The sequence below is a fragment of the Mesoplodon bidens genome, assembly GCF_964165515.1.
Source record: "Mesoplodon bidens genome assembly, chromosome: 2".
NCBI classification, from domain to species: domain Eukaryota; kingdom Metazoa; phylum Chordata; class Mammalia; order Artiodactyla; family Ziphiidae; genus Mesoplodon; species Mesoplodon bidens.
Window position 1 is genome coordinate 150087696 of NC_138177.1, and position 16201 is coordinate 150103896.

General features: G+C 45.9%; 1 protein-coding gene across 2 annotated transcripts in view; it reads right to left on the minus strand.

The window, feature by feature from the left end:
* Positions 1 to 16201, minus strand: part of ARMH1 (armadillo like helical domain containing 1) — a 32090-nt gene that overhangs the window by 13892 nt on the left and 1997 nt on the right. For both annotated transcript variants that reach the window (XM_081226337.1, XM_081226338.1), the window contains exons 2-3: positions 4489 to 4601; positions 3245 to 3472 (exon numbers count right to left, since the gene is read on the minus strand). In XM_081226337.1, the coding sequence (XP_081082463.1) occupies positions 3245 to 3450 (206 nt within the window). In that variant the 5' untranslated portion in view covers positions 3451 to 3472; positions 4489 to 4601. The remainder of the gene's footprint in view (positions 1 to 3244; positions 3473 to 4488; positions 4602 to 16201) is intronic.

Below are 16201 nucleotides of genomic sequence, written 5' to 3' on the forward strand. Positions count from 1 at the left end.
CTCAACATCACTAATTATTAGAGAAATGCAAATCAAAACTACAATGAGGTATCACCTCACACTGGTCAGAATGGCCATCATCAAAATCTACAAACAATAAATGCTGGAGAGGGTGTGGAGAAAAGGGAATCCTTTTGCACTGTTGGTGGGAATCTATATTGATACAGCCACTATGGAGAACAGTATGGACGTTCCTTAAAAAACTAAAAATAGAACTACCATATGATCCAGCAATCCCACTACTGGGTGTATATATACCCTGAGAAAACCATAATTCAAAAGGACACATGTACCCCAATGTTCATTGCAGCACTATTTACAATAGCCAGGACATGGAAACAACCTAAGTGTCCAATGATAGATGAATGGATAAAGAAGATGTGGTACATATATACAATGGAATATTACTCAGCCATAAAAAGGAACAAGATTGGGTCATTTGTAGAGATGTGGATGGACCTAGAGTCTGTCATACAGAGTGAAGTAAGTCAGAAAGAGAAAAACAAATACCGTATATTAACGCATATATGTGGAATTTGGAAAAATGGTACAGATGAACCTATTTGTAGGGCAGGAGGAGAGACATAGATATAGAGAACGGATATGCGGACACAGAGGTGGGAGGGGAGGGTGGGACGAATAGGAAGATTAGGTTTGACATCAATACACTACCATGTGTAAAACAGATAGCTAGGGCTTCCCTGGTGGCACAGTGGTTAAGAATCCGCCTGCCAATGCATGGGACATGGGTTCGAGCCCTGGTCTGAGAAGATCCCACATGCTGTGGAGCAACTAAGCCAGTGTGCCACAATTACTGAGCCTGCACTCTAGAGCCTATGAGCCACAACTACTGAGCCTGCGTGCCGCAACTACTGAGCCCGCACGCCTAGAGCCTGTGCTCCGCAGCAGGAGAAGCCACCGCAAGAAGTCTGCACACCGCAATGAAGAGTAGCCCTGCTCGCCGCAACTAGAGAAAGCCCGTGCGCAGCAACGAAGACCCAATGCAGCCAAAACAAAACAAACAAAAGCCCAGATAGCTAGTGGGAACCTGCTGTACAGCACAGGGAGCTCAGCTCAGTGCTCTGTGATGACCTAGATGGGTGGGATGGGGGGGGCTTGGGAGGGAGGTCCAAGAGAGAGGGGATATAGCTATACATATAGCTGATTCACTTCATTGTTCAGCAGAAACTAACACAACATTGTAAAGCAATTTTATTCCAATAAAAAAACAATAAAATAAATAAATTAATTTAAAAAAAAGAAAAGAAAAATAAAAGAGTCCAGGGACCCACCCTTAATCTACTAAATCAAAACCTGGTGGTGGGGTGGGGAGGCAGGCTGGTTATCTGCATTTTAAACCTCTTTTATGCACACTAATGTCTAAGAATATTGGGGTTAATGTAGAGATGTATTCAGTGGATTCCCATCAGACTGTGTCCAAGGCCTGAGTCTAATTAATAATTTTATCAATGATTAACTATAAGAAGAGAGAGCTGTGTTTACCTAAGCCTTTCGTTCTGCTTAGCTTCAGAGTCTCTGGTTCATTCATTCCCTTGTTCAACAAACATGTATGAAGTACCCATTATGTGCCAGGCACGTGTTAGGTGTTAGAAATACAGAGAGGAGTAGAACAGGTGTAATTCCTGCCCTTGTAGAGCTTACAGTCCAGTGGGGGAAGAGAGATATTAAGCAGGTAATAACAAGATGTTATGACTATTAAAACAGAGGAAGTGCCATGAGTATATTTAACAGGGGAACCTAAACTAGTCTGGGGCTCTGAAAAGGGCTTCCTGAGAAAGTGATGCTTGGATTGAGACCTGAATAATGGAGTAGAAATTAGTTAAATAAAGAGGAGGTTTAGGGAAGGGGAGAGGGTTCAGACAACGAGAAAAATACATAAGGGTCTGAGATGAATCCATGGAGTGCTACGGGCATATGGAGCAGGAATATCCTGAAATCCACCCACGACTCAAACTATCACCATCATGGGGACCAAATCTGTCTTCAGCCCCAAGTCTGCTTCTGGGGCTCCTGAGCACAGGCATCTCAAACACAACATGTCCCAAATCAAACTTATCTACCCCCAGACTCACTCCTTTCCTTGTATTCTCTTCCCACGTAATGATGTCCCATTCGCCTAGTTTCCCAAGCCAGAAACGTGAGAGTCTGTGGGAGACAAGTGGAGGTGGCAGCTGGGTTAACAGGTATGGAACTCAGATTCCAGAGAAATGTGGGCAGGGTACACATCTGAGAGTCCTCAAACTGAGGTGGTGTTGACATCCTGACAGTGGCTAGATCACTTAGGGAGAAGCTGAGAGCAAGCAGAAAAGAGGGCTGTGGCTGGAGTCTGGCAAACACCAACATTTAAGGCATGGCTGAAGAGGAGTAGGATGGACAGAAAGAAAGGAGAAAACCAAGAGAGCTGCTATCAGAAACCACAGGAAGTGTGTGAGAGTGTGTGTGTGTGTGAGTGTGTGTGTGTGTGTGTGGTGATATGGTCTATATGTGCTTCTTTTTGCTTTCCTTCTCTCTCTCTTTTTTTTATTGAGGTAAAATTGACATAAACATTACATTAGTTTCAGGGAAGAATGTTTTGAGAAGTGGGAATGGTTGGCTGACAAATGCCACTGAGAGGTCCTGTATAAGGTCTGAGGATGTGGTCACTGGGCTTCACAATTAGAAAAGCATTGGTAACCTTGGCAAGACCTGCGTCAGTGGAGTGGAGGGGACAGAAGTCAGGCTGCAGTGGGTGTAGGAGAAAGGGAGGCGGGGAAGGTCAACAGCCTTTTCAACAGGCTTCCGCACGAAGGGCAGAAGCAAGGTGGAATATAGGTTCCAGACAAGGACTGAATTAAAATTTTAAGGTGGAAGAGATTTGAGCATACATACATGCTGATGAAAAAGCTAGTAATGAGGCCAAAGTGTAGGCTGTAGGAGAGAACGAATAAAGTCCTTGGGGAGATGGGAGGGGATTCAAGCGCAACACAGAGTATTAGTCCTAGACAAGGAACACCCACTTCAGCTCTGATGGGAGCAAGAGAGGTTAGCAGTGAGAATGAGGATATATTTATAGATTGGGAAGACAGGATGTTGAGGGAGTTCTTGACTTCAGGGATGGTATTTTGATCACAGATGTCCTGTTCTAAAATCTGAGAGAGAATCAGGAGAAGAGCTCCCTCGACTATCTTTGTTCCTTTTCTCTTTTGAAGGTTGCCTATTTGTTTTCCTGTTCAGCAAAGGATACGTGAGTCTAAGCCAGGTGGTCAAGCGGACCAGGAACAAGCTGGCTCCCTGGGAAAACTCCTGTTCCAGCTCAGGGGCAGTCTTGCCTTGGTTGGTTTCAATGAAATTGTTGAGGATGTGACTCTTTGCGACTTTGCCAGCATTGTCCCAATCCTGTAAAAAACTCAAGAGCCGGCTAATTGCTGCCTGCTGCTTTACAGAAGTCATGATCAGTGAGTCCTCAAGTTGGCTACAGAGGAGGGAAAACAGACAGGTTACCAAAGTATTCAGAACCATGCAAGGCCTGTAGTTACCCTGTGAGTTTTGCTTTTCCAGCAATCATCTGGAGGCAGGGTGAGCCTCTGTCACCCTCATGGATGTAGTGATGTTCAAAATACACCTCTAGGGCTGGTCATCTGCTACTTGAACAGGGAGGATCCAGCTGTGTTGTCATGGAATTAAGAATATACAATATAAATCTTTAGCTCTTTGGCTTCTCTGCTGGTGCCCACAACTAAAAGGACCACAGGCTCCAGGTGATATGCAGATGCTGCCTAAAACCATGGCCTCTCTCAGTCCTCACCTCACACAACATCAGAGACTGGGCCTTTAGAGACCCAGGCCCCTCTTACGCCAATCAGCCAAGGTAAAATGCTCCTTAATCTTGTACCTGTGGCCTTTAGAATAACTCTTAAAAACAACTTTTAAACAAAGTGGGAAGAAAAAGTTCTCATTCCATAGTTAAATTAATGGGCTGTGGTTTGTAGGAGTCTGTGTCCTTGGGAGAGTGTTTTCAGTGGGGGAGGGAAGGTTTAAAATAAACCAGCTTTCCAAAAATAGTTGTGATTGAAAGTGTTATTATCCATAACAAATGTTAGTGTTGATGGGAGAGAGGCATGTGTGATTCTTTTGTCTAACAGACAAGTGAAAGTCATATTTCGCATTATCATGGGGTTTTCTGTGCTTTACGGAATATTTGTGAAACATTATTTGCAGGGCCATAATTGATATGGAGAAAACAGCTTGTGTGTAGGGGAGATGTGTATTTCACGAAGACTGTTCAACATGAAATTTACAGTCCCATAAAGTGCTTCTACATCTTCACCAGAGATATAGTTAAAAGGACTTTACAGTCTGAAACATCTTAAAATTGATTCTAAATTAACGTTTCCTCACATGTATTTGAGATACTGATGGGGCCCAACTCTCAGAATTTTATCAGGAAGCAATTGAGGCATGCTAAGACAGACAGACATACACACCAACCTCCACTGCTCCCCAGAGGACACCGGGTATGTGCTCCTGGGAAGGGCATCCACATAGCCTCAGGGATGGAGCCAACTACAATGTCCTGTCAGCCTTAACAGCCAGGTGAATAACTGTGGATCAACCGAAACATAAAAATGACCAAAACCCCTCATGGGATCAGGTATCAATCATTGTGAATGACGTTACAGCCCTAAGTCTGAGAATAACTTACAGGGGCCATGGCCACTTTTAACAGCCAAACTGGACTCAAGAAAATGGGGATGAGTGGCTGTTCTAGACCCCAGGAAGGAGGGGTTGATACACCACCAACAGCAGGAAAGCAGCCTGTGCCCCTCCCCTGCCGTGGATGGACCGTTTCTAGGATCAAAACTCAAAGTGCTATCAGAGATGCACCCAACGATTCTAGAACACCAAGGGTGGGAAACTTTCAGCTGGATGCTCCATATTATGGCCCCTCGAGGTTTCCTTGGATCTGTCTTCCCCATCAGCATTTTTTTTTAAACAAGAAAAGAAAACTGACAAATGGCAGCTTTAAAGTCATAGTGATACAGCTGTAAGTCATACATATGTAGTAAAGCACTGTGCAAGGTGCTGAGGGAGGTGTGAAGAGGCGCACCGCACTGCCCTGGCCTGGAGGAGCTCCAAATCTCGTAGTAGTGGGGAAGAACATGAGATTTAGAGTCAGGCTGGGTTCAAGGCCCCACTGCCCACCTGACAAAGTAAAAGAGTAATAGTGTCTGCTTCCCCCTTTTCCATCCTCCAGTCTCACTCCAGAGGCAACCACTTTCAACTCTTTTGGCTATTTCTTCTGGTGTTACTTCTATTTGTCCAAATAATGAGTTTATACTACTTGCTATGGGCTGAATTCAACAAATCCATATGTTCAAGCCCTAATCCCCAGGGCCTCAGAATGTGACTCTATTTAGAGATAGGGTCTTTAAAGAGGTAATTAAGTTAAAATGAAGTCATCAGGGTGGGCCCTAATCCAACATAACTGGTATCCTTATAAATGGAGATTAGGACACAGACACATAAAGAGGGAAGGCCATCTGAAGACACCAGAAGGCAGCCATCTGCAAGCAAAGGAGAGAGGCCTCAGAAGAAACCAATCCTGTGACACCTTGATCTTGGACACATTTATCAGAGGTACAGAATGGTGAGATAATAAATTTCTGTTGTTTAAGCCATCTGGTCTGTGCCACTTTGTCATGGCAGCCCTAGCAAACTAATACGTTACTATTATTTGATTTGTCAATTTTAGGCACTGTTTATTTCTAATTCTGAGGAATTAGCTCTCTTGCACCCTCTAACCCCCATTTTTCTCCCCTCATTCTCACAATATAGTTTTCCACAATTTATAGTTAAATCAATAGTTAGTGTTTACATTATTGACCAAGTAAATAAACACTGTTCATTCAAGCTGTAAACTACTATTACATTTTCCTTCTCTTACAAGTTGGTTTTACCTGGAGTTAATAATTGTTTCTTTTTTCAATTGTTTAATTTTCTAAGTACTAGAGCTGTTTTCTTCCAAATATTCCAAACACATAGCAATGATCTTTCTGAATGTTCAACCCCTAACTGATCAGTCCCATCTTCTCCCTGGAGAACTCTGTCCCAAGGACCTCTATCTTTCTGCTCCAGTTTGGACTGGCTGCTTGCTAAGCTTGGCGTACAAATGTTGTCCTGGGATTTCCTTTTGCCTGTCTTAGCTGTTGCCCTATTTCTTGGATCCACCTCGTCTTCCTTGGTTTACTCTCTCATTTTGTTGAAGCACGTTCTCCAGTAGCTTCCTAAGAAATGAATTTTTTTCTGTGTCCTTGAAAATCTGAAAGTATTCTGACCTCATGTCAGATTGGTTGGGTGTGTAATTCCAGGTTAGAACAAGCTTCCCTCGATTGAGCATCCCAGGGTTGCTGTTGAGAAATCTGACATCATTCTGATTTCTGTGCCTTTGTCTGTGGCTTGTTTATTCACTCTTGATGCTTTGAAAACCTTTTCTGAAATTGTATGATGATATGCCTTGGTGCAGGTCTTTTTCAGTTATTATACTAAGCCTTCCATGCTGTGTCCTTCAGTTTTTGAAAATTTCTTTAACAGGCAACAACTAGACTTTTCATTGAGAAACTCACAAATGTCAGTCAGTGGAGGTTTTTTGTTTTTCTTTTTTCCCCACCTGGGGTTCTCAGGGCCTCTGGAGAAGAGTTTTCTACTTTCCCAGGGAGGATGAGAGGGTAGGGGTGCTAAGTGCCTGGCTGCTGGCATCCTGGGGGTGGGGTGGGGGAGGGACGAGGGCTGCCACCATGTAGTGTGTAAATCTTCCCTCCATCCCTCGGTTTTCCACCCTGTATCTCATCCCTGCCCTTCAAACCCTGCCTGAAGTCCCTGAGTATGGAGGCCTCCAGAGTTCCTCCTTATGCAGCAGGAGAGTTTAGAGTCGTCGTTTGGCTTTTGAGAGCGGAGCTCTGGGGCCGCAGCAAAGTGCTCTGCACACAGACTCCAGCCACGCCCCCATGTTTAGCCCTGTACCTCATGGCTGACCTTCTGGAGTAACTCATGCTTCCAAGGCATTAAGCGTCTTGGAGATTAAACTGGGTGAGCTGATTTGCTTCTTGTTGGTAATCCCCCCTGGTTGGCAGCTGGTTTGTAACTTCTTAGGATGTTTCAAGCCAGGTAACACTCCCCCCACCTGCCTTCTACTTCCATATATCTGTTGACTTTCATCTGCTGTTGCTTCCTTCTCTGAGCTTTTGTAACTTAATACCTTTTATATTTCTTTAGTGTTAAGTCAGCAAGGTTTTGAGAGGTAGGGGGAAATACAGGGGCGTGGCCATGTTTAATCAAGAGACTACAGCCACATATTTATTTTAATCTCAACTTTTCTTCAAAATAAGATTTGATGATGATTGGGAAAAAAAAAAAACCCTAAAACCGAATAAGTACAGTTTTAAAAAGAATTAAAGAAAGAAAACTGGGAAAGGGGAGAAACGTAGCACTTTCAAGAGTTCATATTACATTTGTAGGCTTTATGACTCCCAAATCCATATTTTCAGCCTGGACCTCCCTCCCAGGCTGAGAATATGATTAAATGGCCACAGACATCTTCCTTGGTAGGTTTCACACACTCTTCAAATCCATAAGTCCCAAACTGAACTCATCAAGCCCTCACCCCTGCTCCTTTCCCTATGTTGGTCCTATTTCAGTCAACGTTGCCACTCTCCTAGTCACTCAAGAGCTATGTTGATGTATTCCTCTCCCTTGCCCTCCTCATCCAATCTGCTGCCAGGTTCTGCCAATTACACCACCTAAATCTCCCTCAGATCAGTCTACTTAGCTTCATCTTCACTGCCACTGTTGTAGTTTACCCCCATCCCTCACGTGGATCGCTGCAACAGCCTCCTAACTGATCTTCGGGTTTACCCCAACCTAATCTCCACAGTGATACGACAGTCTTCTTTTTATATCATTAAAATAAAATGCGCTTTATTTTCTATACGATTTTTAAAGGATACACTCCATTTACAGTTCTTACAAAATATTGGCTATATTCTCCAGGTAGTGATGTGAGATTCTTTAAAAAATGCAAATCGTGCATATTTCCCAGCTTAAAACTCTCCAGTTGTTCCCCATTACCCTTCTTCATTCAGGCCGAAGAACGTCTTCCATCAAAGTTGTGCCGCACCTTAAATATGAGTCTGTCCCCCCTACCCAGCCCCCCATGTCACTGCTTCCAGTAGGAACTAAGGGGAGGCTGCCAGCTTCCCCATGCTTCACACACCATTCTCTAAAGTTCTCATACCGCTGGGACTTCCCTGGTGGCGCAGTGGTTAAGAATCCGCCTACCAATGCCGGGGACACGGATTCGAGCCCTGGTCCGGGAAGATCCCACGTGTCACGGAGCAACTAAGCCCGTGCGCCACAACTACTGAGCCTGTGCTCTAGAGCCCTCGAGCCACAACTACTGAAGCCCGCGCACCTAGAGTCCGTGCTCTACAACAAGAGAAGCCACCACAATGAGAAGCCCGTGCACCTCAACGAAGAGTAGCCCCTGCTCGCCACAACTAGAGAAAGCCCGCGCACAGCAACAAAGACTCAACACAGCCAAAAATAAATAAATTCATAAAAAATAATAAAGGCCTCATACTGTTTCTCAATCATTTCTTTTCCTCTGAGGTCAGGCGTCCTGTCCTTCCCTGTCTCCCTTGCCCCAGTGCTGATTTACTTGCCATACCCTCTTGCACCCAAGTCCTCCTGTTTACCCATGAGCTGCTAGGCAATTTCAGCATCAACCTGTTCCATCTTCGTAATTTTGGCCAGCATCGTCCCTGGCACATCATGGATATTCAACAAGTGTTATTTAAATTGACATCCAACACACTGCGCTCATAATGAGCATTTTAATTTCCTTAACCCCACACAGTAATTAATTAAACAGATGTCCTGGGTGCCACTCCTAGCCAAGCACTGGGACTGGCATTGGTCAATATAACAAACATATTTTTTGCCCTCAAGGTGCTTACAACCCTGAAAAAACCATAATTCAAAAAGAGTCATGTAGCACAATGTTCATTGCAGCTCTATTTACAATAGCCAGGACATGGAAGCAACCTAAGTGTCCATCGACAGATGACAGAATAAAGAAGATGTGGCACATATATACTCAGCTGTAAAAAGAAACGAGTTATTTGTAGTGAGGTGGATGGACCTAGAGACTGTCACACAGAGTGAAGTAAGTCAGAAAGAGAAAAACAAATACCATATGCTAACACATATATATGAAATCTAAAGGAAAAAAATGGTTATGAAGAACCCAGGGGCAGGACAGGAATAATGACACATACATAGAGAATGGACTTGAGGACACAGGGAGGGGGAATGGTAAGCAGGGATGAAGTGAGAGAGTGGCATGGACATGTATACACTACCAAACGTAAAATAGATAGCTAGTGGGAATCAGCCACATAGCACAGGGAGATCAGCTCGGTGCTTTGTGTCCACCTAGAGGGGTGGGATAGGGAGGGTGGGAGGGAAACGCAAGAGGGAGGAGATATGGGAACATATGTATATGTATAGCTGATTCACTTTGTTATAAAGCAGAAACTAACACACCATTGTAAAGCAATTATACTCCAATAAAGATGTTTAAAAAAAAAAGGTGCTTACAAACTGGTGGGGTAGAGAGAAAGGGAACCAGATGATTTTACTGAAGAGTGTAAGTGCTCTCATGGGGGTAAATCCCAGGGTCTGCTGGGGCTTGTAGGAGAGGCACGAAATCTGGACTCTGGTGACCTCCATCCAATCCAGCATCCACACTCATGGTCCACAGCCTAAACTTTGTGAATAGCCTGGGAAGTCTATAATTCCAAGCTCCTTACCCTCCCACCTCTTCCACCTGTTCTCAGGAGATCTACTCTTGGGCTTCACAAAAAAGTTATAGGCCATTAGGCAAAAACGTCCTCACAGTCTCTTCATTCTTCCCATGTTATGGTATCCATGCCCATCCTTCTCTTTTCCTTCTTTACCCCTTTACCAGAGCTCTACACTCACCCATCCTGCCTCTTTAGAGCCCCCACTCCATCCACTACTCCCTCTTCCCCTGGATCCTCAACTGCTCTCTTTAATTAGGCATTTTTTCTTGTTAACTCACTTAATTCTTGCCTATCCTAAAACAAAAATCAGCAAAAATGAAAACAAAAACCACTTACCTCACCCTCTTGTCCCCCTGCACTCACCTCTCTGGTTTTTGCCCTTGATAGAAAAGCTTCTTAAAAACAGTCTACACACTCTTTTCTGATCCTCCACGGACCAGTCTCTCCTCAACCCACTGCAATTCTGCTTCTCTGCACTCCCCCTTCACTTGCTTGCACATTCAGCCATGTCTCTGATAACCTCCTAATTGTCCAGGTCAATGAGGACATCTTAGTCCTTTGTTTACTTGTTCTGTTGCTGCAACAACTAACATCACTGACCATCCCTCCTGCTCAAAAGGCTTTCTTCCCTGATGCCTCTCCACCCTGACATCTTCTCTTGGACAGCCTGCATCCCTGGCTGCTGCCTCCTGCCATCCCATCTTTCAGTTTCCAGTGCCTGTCACATTGTACGTAAATCCTCAGTAAATTGTCTCAGATGTGACTAGGAGTCCCTCTGCCCCACTGCCAACCTTACTATCAGCAATTCCATTCAACGTGAAAGTCAACAAATACTGAGAGACAAGTGTGTCCCATCCTTGGGTTTGGCCTCTAGGGATAATTGTGAGAAAAAAACAGTTCCTTCGCTCAAGGGGTATGCAGTTTGGGGGTGGCATAGAGACCTGTAAATAAACCATTTTAAGTCCAATAGTGTGGTAAGCGCTAGGATGGGGCAAGCACAGGATACTTTGGGAATGTGAGCGAGGGACACCTAACCCAGCCTTAGTTGGGGTGTGGGCTGTTATGGAAAATTTCCAGAGGAGATGCCATCCAGGCTGAAAGGCACCTGCAGCTAGCCAGGTGAAGAGGTGAGGAAGCTGTACTCCAGGTAGAGGGAATAAAATATGCGGAGGCTCAGAAGCGTGCGAGTGTAAGGTATATTTAAAGAATTGCGAGTGGAACGCAGTGTGTCGTAATGGTTAGGAACACACACTGGAGTTGGATGATCTTCCACCTCCCGGCTGTGTGACCTTACGCAAATTGCTTAACCTCTCCAGGCTTCAGTTCTCTTACCTGAGAAGAGGGGATAATAATACCTCATAAGGTATTATGAGGTATTATGACGCTCATAAGGGTCAACAAACTGCCTAACATATAGGAAACCCTCAATAAAGCTTAGTTCTTATTTTCATTGCTGAGATTGTTCAGAGTGGCTGGAGCACAGTATGAGGATGGAAGCGGCAAGAGACGAGGCTGGGAAAATGGGTGGAGGCCAGAGAACAAGGGGCCCTTGATGCTCGGCTGCAGGGTCAGCACTCTACCCTGAGGGCAACGTGAGGATTTTAAGTCAAGGGCTTTAAGTCAAGAGTGACAAGAAAAGACTTTGTTCTAGGAATAGCATCTTGACTCTAGTGTAGAAAGGTGATCAGAAAGGGGCAAGACTGGAGGCAGGGCACCAGTTAGGAAGCTGTTCCCATAATCTCGGCAAAAGATGCTGATGACACTAGGGTTGGAGAGAAGTAGAAACGCCACATAGGAAGGAGCGACAGGACCTGGTGACTGTGTGACTGTGGAGGATGAAAGGGGGAGGAATCAGGGAGGACGCCCAGATAACCTTGCTTCCTACTTCACAGAGAAAACAGGGCCCATCAGGAGCAAATCCCTTCTCTCCCTCCATTTTTTTTGGGGGGGGGGCTGTGCCACGTGGTTTGTGGGATCTCAGTTCCCCAACCAGGGATTGAACCCGGGCCACGGCAGTGAAAGCCTGGAATCCTAACCACTAGGCCACCAGGGAACTCCTTCTCCCTCTATTCTTTTTTTTTTTTTTTTTTTTTTTTAGCTATGTTAGGTCTTCGTTGCTGTGCACGGGCTTCCATCGTTGCTGTGCACGGGCTTCTCATTGCTGTGGCTTCTCTTGTTGCGGAGCACTGGCTCTAGGCATGGGGGCTTCAGTAGTTGTGGCATGCAGGCTTCAGCAGTTGTGGCTCACGGGCTCTAGAGCGCAGGCTCAGTAGTTGTGGCGCATGGGCTTAGTTGCTCCACGGCATGTGGGATCTTCCTGGACCAGGGCTCGATTCCGTGTCCCCTGCATTGGCAGGCGGATTCTTAACCACTGTGCCACCAGGGAAGTCCTCTCCCTTTATTCTTAACCTCACCACATGGGCACGCAGCCTTTCTGTGTGTGCTAGATTCTGCCCCTCTATCTTCAATCTCTCCATCTCCTCTGACTCCTCTTAAACTTGCTCGATCTCTGTCAACCCCAACAAATACATGAACAAAGCCTCTCCCTCAAGCTTCTACACTTCCTCCCTTCTTCACCCCCAAATTTCTCCTTCTGGCCTACAGGATGAAGTCTGAACTCAATGTGGCATACAAGATCCTTCAAAACTTGACCCCAGCCTAGCCTCATCTGCAGTCACTTCCACGTTGCAGCAGACACCAACTTCTCAACTCCCCAGGCCCTTCCAGGGCCCACTTCTATCTCAACCCTGCTCTGCCATCAGGAATGGCCAGCCTCCTTTTTGCCCTTTGGCTAATTCCCCAAGACAGCTAAGGGTTCTCAGGTCTGTGGTCCCACTTATGCCACCTCTTCTCCTGCTATGCTGTAAAACTTCACCGTCCCTCCCACTAGAGTGTGAGTTGCTCAAGGGCAGGGGTTGGTCCTCCCTGTCTCTATGTCCCCAGGGCCTGCCTAATGCCTGGCACAAAACAGCTGTTTAATAAATGCTCGCTGGTGAATGAGTAAAGAAATCAGCCAGCTCCCGTTTAGATGGTTATATCTGAATGTTCATGATATGTAGGTCCATAAAACTACCAACTTCCCAAAGCTGCCATGTGTAGAGTGGCAGAATCTCCATCCAAGAAGGCCAGTGCATAGTCTATGAGGCATTTTACAGCTGACAGGAAATAGCAATGTCAGCAGCGGTGTCATCTTTGGACACTAAGGACAGGGATTCAGTGCCATGAACGGTCAGTTAAATTGTAATTGGAGTGAACTGTTCCTCTGCAAACCATAATGTTCTTTAGCTGCAGCCAAATGGCATTCAAGGAGAGAAAATTTTTTGAAATGTCAAAGAAATCATTTCCAATTTGGTGCTCACAACCAGAGACTCTAATGATCAGTGGAAATGAGAAGCAAACAAATTAGCACTAATGGATAATGGCTTTTGGAAAAGAGGATTTAATTTATAGTCAACTGATCATGGCATGCAGCATGCAGTAAAAGTCAGTTTCACCAGCTTGATCATAAGAACCAGAGCACACCCAGAATGCCAGAGAAAAATATACGTGTGCCATCATGCTTATTGGAAACTCTCTGTAAGTGGCAGCCAATTAAAATGGTCATTATTTTACCTTGGAGAGAAAATGGTCTGAAAAAATCAAAGCACATGAAATTAAAATCTGGATTAGGAACCTCGGTCCAAATTGGTTTGTTTGTGGCCTTCTAACCTTGGCAAGGTCTTCTGCAAGGACGACAAACCGACTCTGTCTTCAGCCCAGAGTGGACTCTTTGTTTTTAATTTCCTCTCCATCTTCAGAGGTGATTAATAAATCTGGACTCATCCATAAATCATTTCTATAGCAGCCAAATGGTTCTTCTTCGTGCCAGGAAACGAAAATCACAGAAATCTCAAAACCCTCAGTTCTTGTACTAAGCCAAAGGTCCTTAGCAACAAGTGAGAAGAGGTATTAAAAATCAGGGCTTCCCTGGTGGTGCAGTGGTTGAGAGTCCGCCTGCTGATGCAGGGGACACGGGTTCGTGCCCCAGTCCAGGAAGATCCCACATGCCACGGAGTGGCTGGGCCCGTGAGCCATGGCCGCTGAGCCTGCACGTCCGGAGCCTGTGCTCCGCAACAGGAGAGGCCACAACAGTGAGAGGCCCGCATACGGCAAAAAAAAAAAAAAAAAAAAATCAAAAGGTCACTAGGTTTCGTTTCTAAATAAAATTTCCCAGAGGGCTTTTTTCCTCCTAAATCAGAAGACACATTTCTAAAAGCAAGAAGCCTCCAGGGCATAGGCTGCCAGCCTGGCTCCTTGTCCCCACATGGCCTCGGAGATAAGGCAGTCACTGTCTCCTGTTCCTTCGGGTTCCACCTGCACAATGGGACAGAGGCCTTCTCCCAACCCGACGCTTCACTCTCAGCTCCTCATTCAGAGAGAGAGGGAGAAGAGATAGAGACAGACACAGAAACATTCTCCTTTCAACTTCAGGCCAGCCAAAGAGGGTGTCCTGGCCTTTACTTCCACCTCAGGGCCAAATGCAACACAATTTGTCACTTTCTTCTCATAGACGCCCTTCCTTCTGCTCCCCACTCATACCCTCTTCACAGACTCCATCTGCCCCATCTCTTCCCCACAGCCAGCCACCATTCCCTCCATCCTGTTTCCATAGACCATTTTCCCCATCTCCTTCCTGCAAAACCTACTGCCGTCACCAGCTTCCCAGACCTACCCTCATTCTCTACCCATGGACCCCCTTTTCCTCTCCCCAGACTCACTTCTGCCCCCAGCTCCACTCCACAGGCCTGGCTTCATGCCCTCCCCACAAAATGTAACTCTCTAGGTCAACCAGAGTCTCTCTGCCCACGTTCTCCTCACCCCTTCATTGCTCTATGCTTCATCTTCCTTGACCTGATTTCCTGTCCTTCCTTCCCTTCCCAACCTTCTTACTCTTCCCTGGAAAACTTTTGTTTCTGATCAGCAAAGTCTCCTCCACACTTAGCGGCTCCACACTCGCTCTGCTCACCTCCAGCCTGCCCCGGAAGCTGGCTCTTCCTCAGGGCGCCACTTCTGCATAGCCGACCCTGGAGGAAGCTAGCTGCTTATACTCTTAAACCCAAGGGATCTCAGGACTGGGAGAGGAGCTAATGTCTCCCCACCAAAGTCCAATTCAGTTCCTATTCTACCTGCTCTTTGTAAAAACCCTTGCTACTTTAGGGTCATGCCATTCAGCTGTATTGACCTTTGCCCCTCCTCTTGCTGTCATCTACACACTCCAGAACAACCTGCTTTACTGGTACCTGGCTCACAAGCATCCTCTTCCCTTTTCCTTCCTCAGGTCCTGCCATCATCCGGGGGGATTTCAATGGCCATGTCAACATCTTGGCTGTCTTCTGTACTCCACTTTGGCCACCTGCTACCATGGCCATACTCTGGGCCCTGTCATCACTTGAAACTACTCAAACTTCATCACTCCACTTTCTCATCATAACTCTCTCATTCAACTGTTTCCAAGATATGGGTTCTCTGACTTCATTGGGATCTCCAGCCCATAACACTTTTACTCTCTCCTATGCGGTTTAGGGTCTAAGATCCACCATCTCAACCACTCTTTTGCCAGGATCCTCAACTTCCTTGTCCTTTGTTTTTCCATTTCATCCACCTGATAAAATTCAAACCTGGATCAACTCAATTCACCTCTCTGCAGCCACCAGTAGATGGCTGAATATTGTTGGGGGAAAAATACATAGCACACAGCCATGCAGACTGCTGCTGCTACAAAATAATAATGGTCACCAACCTCAATAGGGCTCTAACTTCCCAGAAAGCTGTATGCTACCTCGGTCATCTTGCTCCCATTCTCCACTGCAGCTATTTCAATCCTTCTCTGCTGGTCTCAAATCTTGCAAATCATCTCCAATCCCTTTCTCCCTGGCTGATACCATGTCCCTATTCCATAGAAAAAATAGGAACCACCATACAAGAATTCTCTCAAGTTCCTGCCACCAAATCTACTAATGTACTAATCTCACATGCCTCCTTTCTGTCACAGTGCAAATGTCCCTCTAAGTGAACTTCTCCACTAATGTTTTGGATCCCCTACTCAGGAATCCCCAGCCCCCGGGGCCGTGGGTGGGTAGCAGTCTGTGGCCTGTTAGGAACTGGGCTGCACAGCAGGAGGTGAGCGGCGGGCAACGGAGCGAATCTTCACCTGCTGCTCCCCATCGCTCCCCACCGCTCGCCTTACCGCCTGAACCATCCCCTCCTCTGCCTCATCCATGGAAAAATTGTCTTCCACCAAACCGGTCCCTGATGCCAAAAAGGTTGGGGACTGCTGCCCTACCTTATTCTTTTTCTGGGGG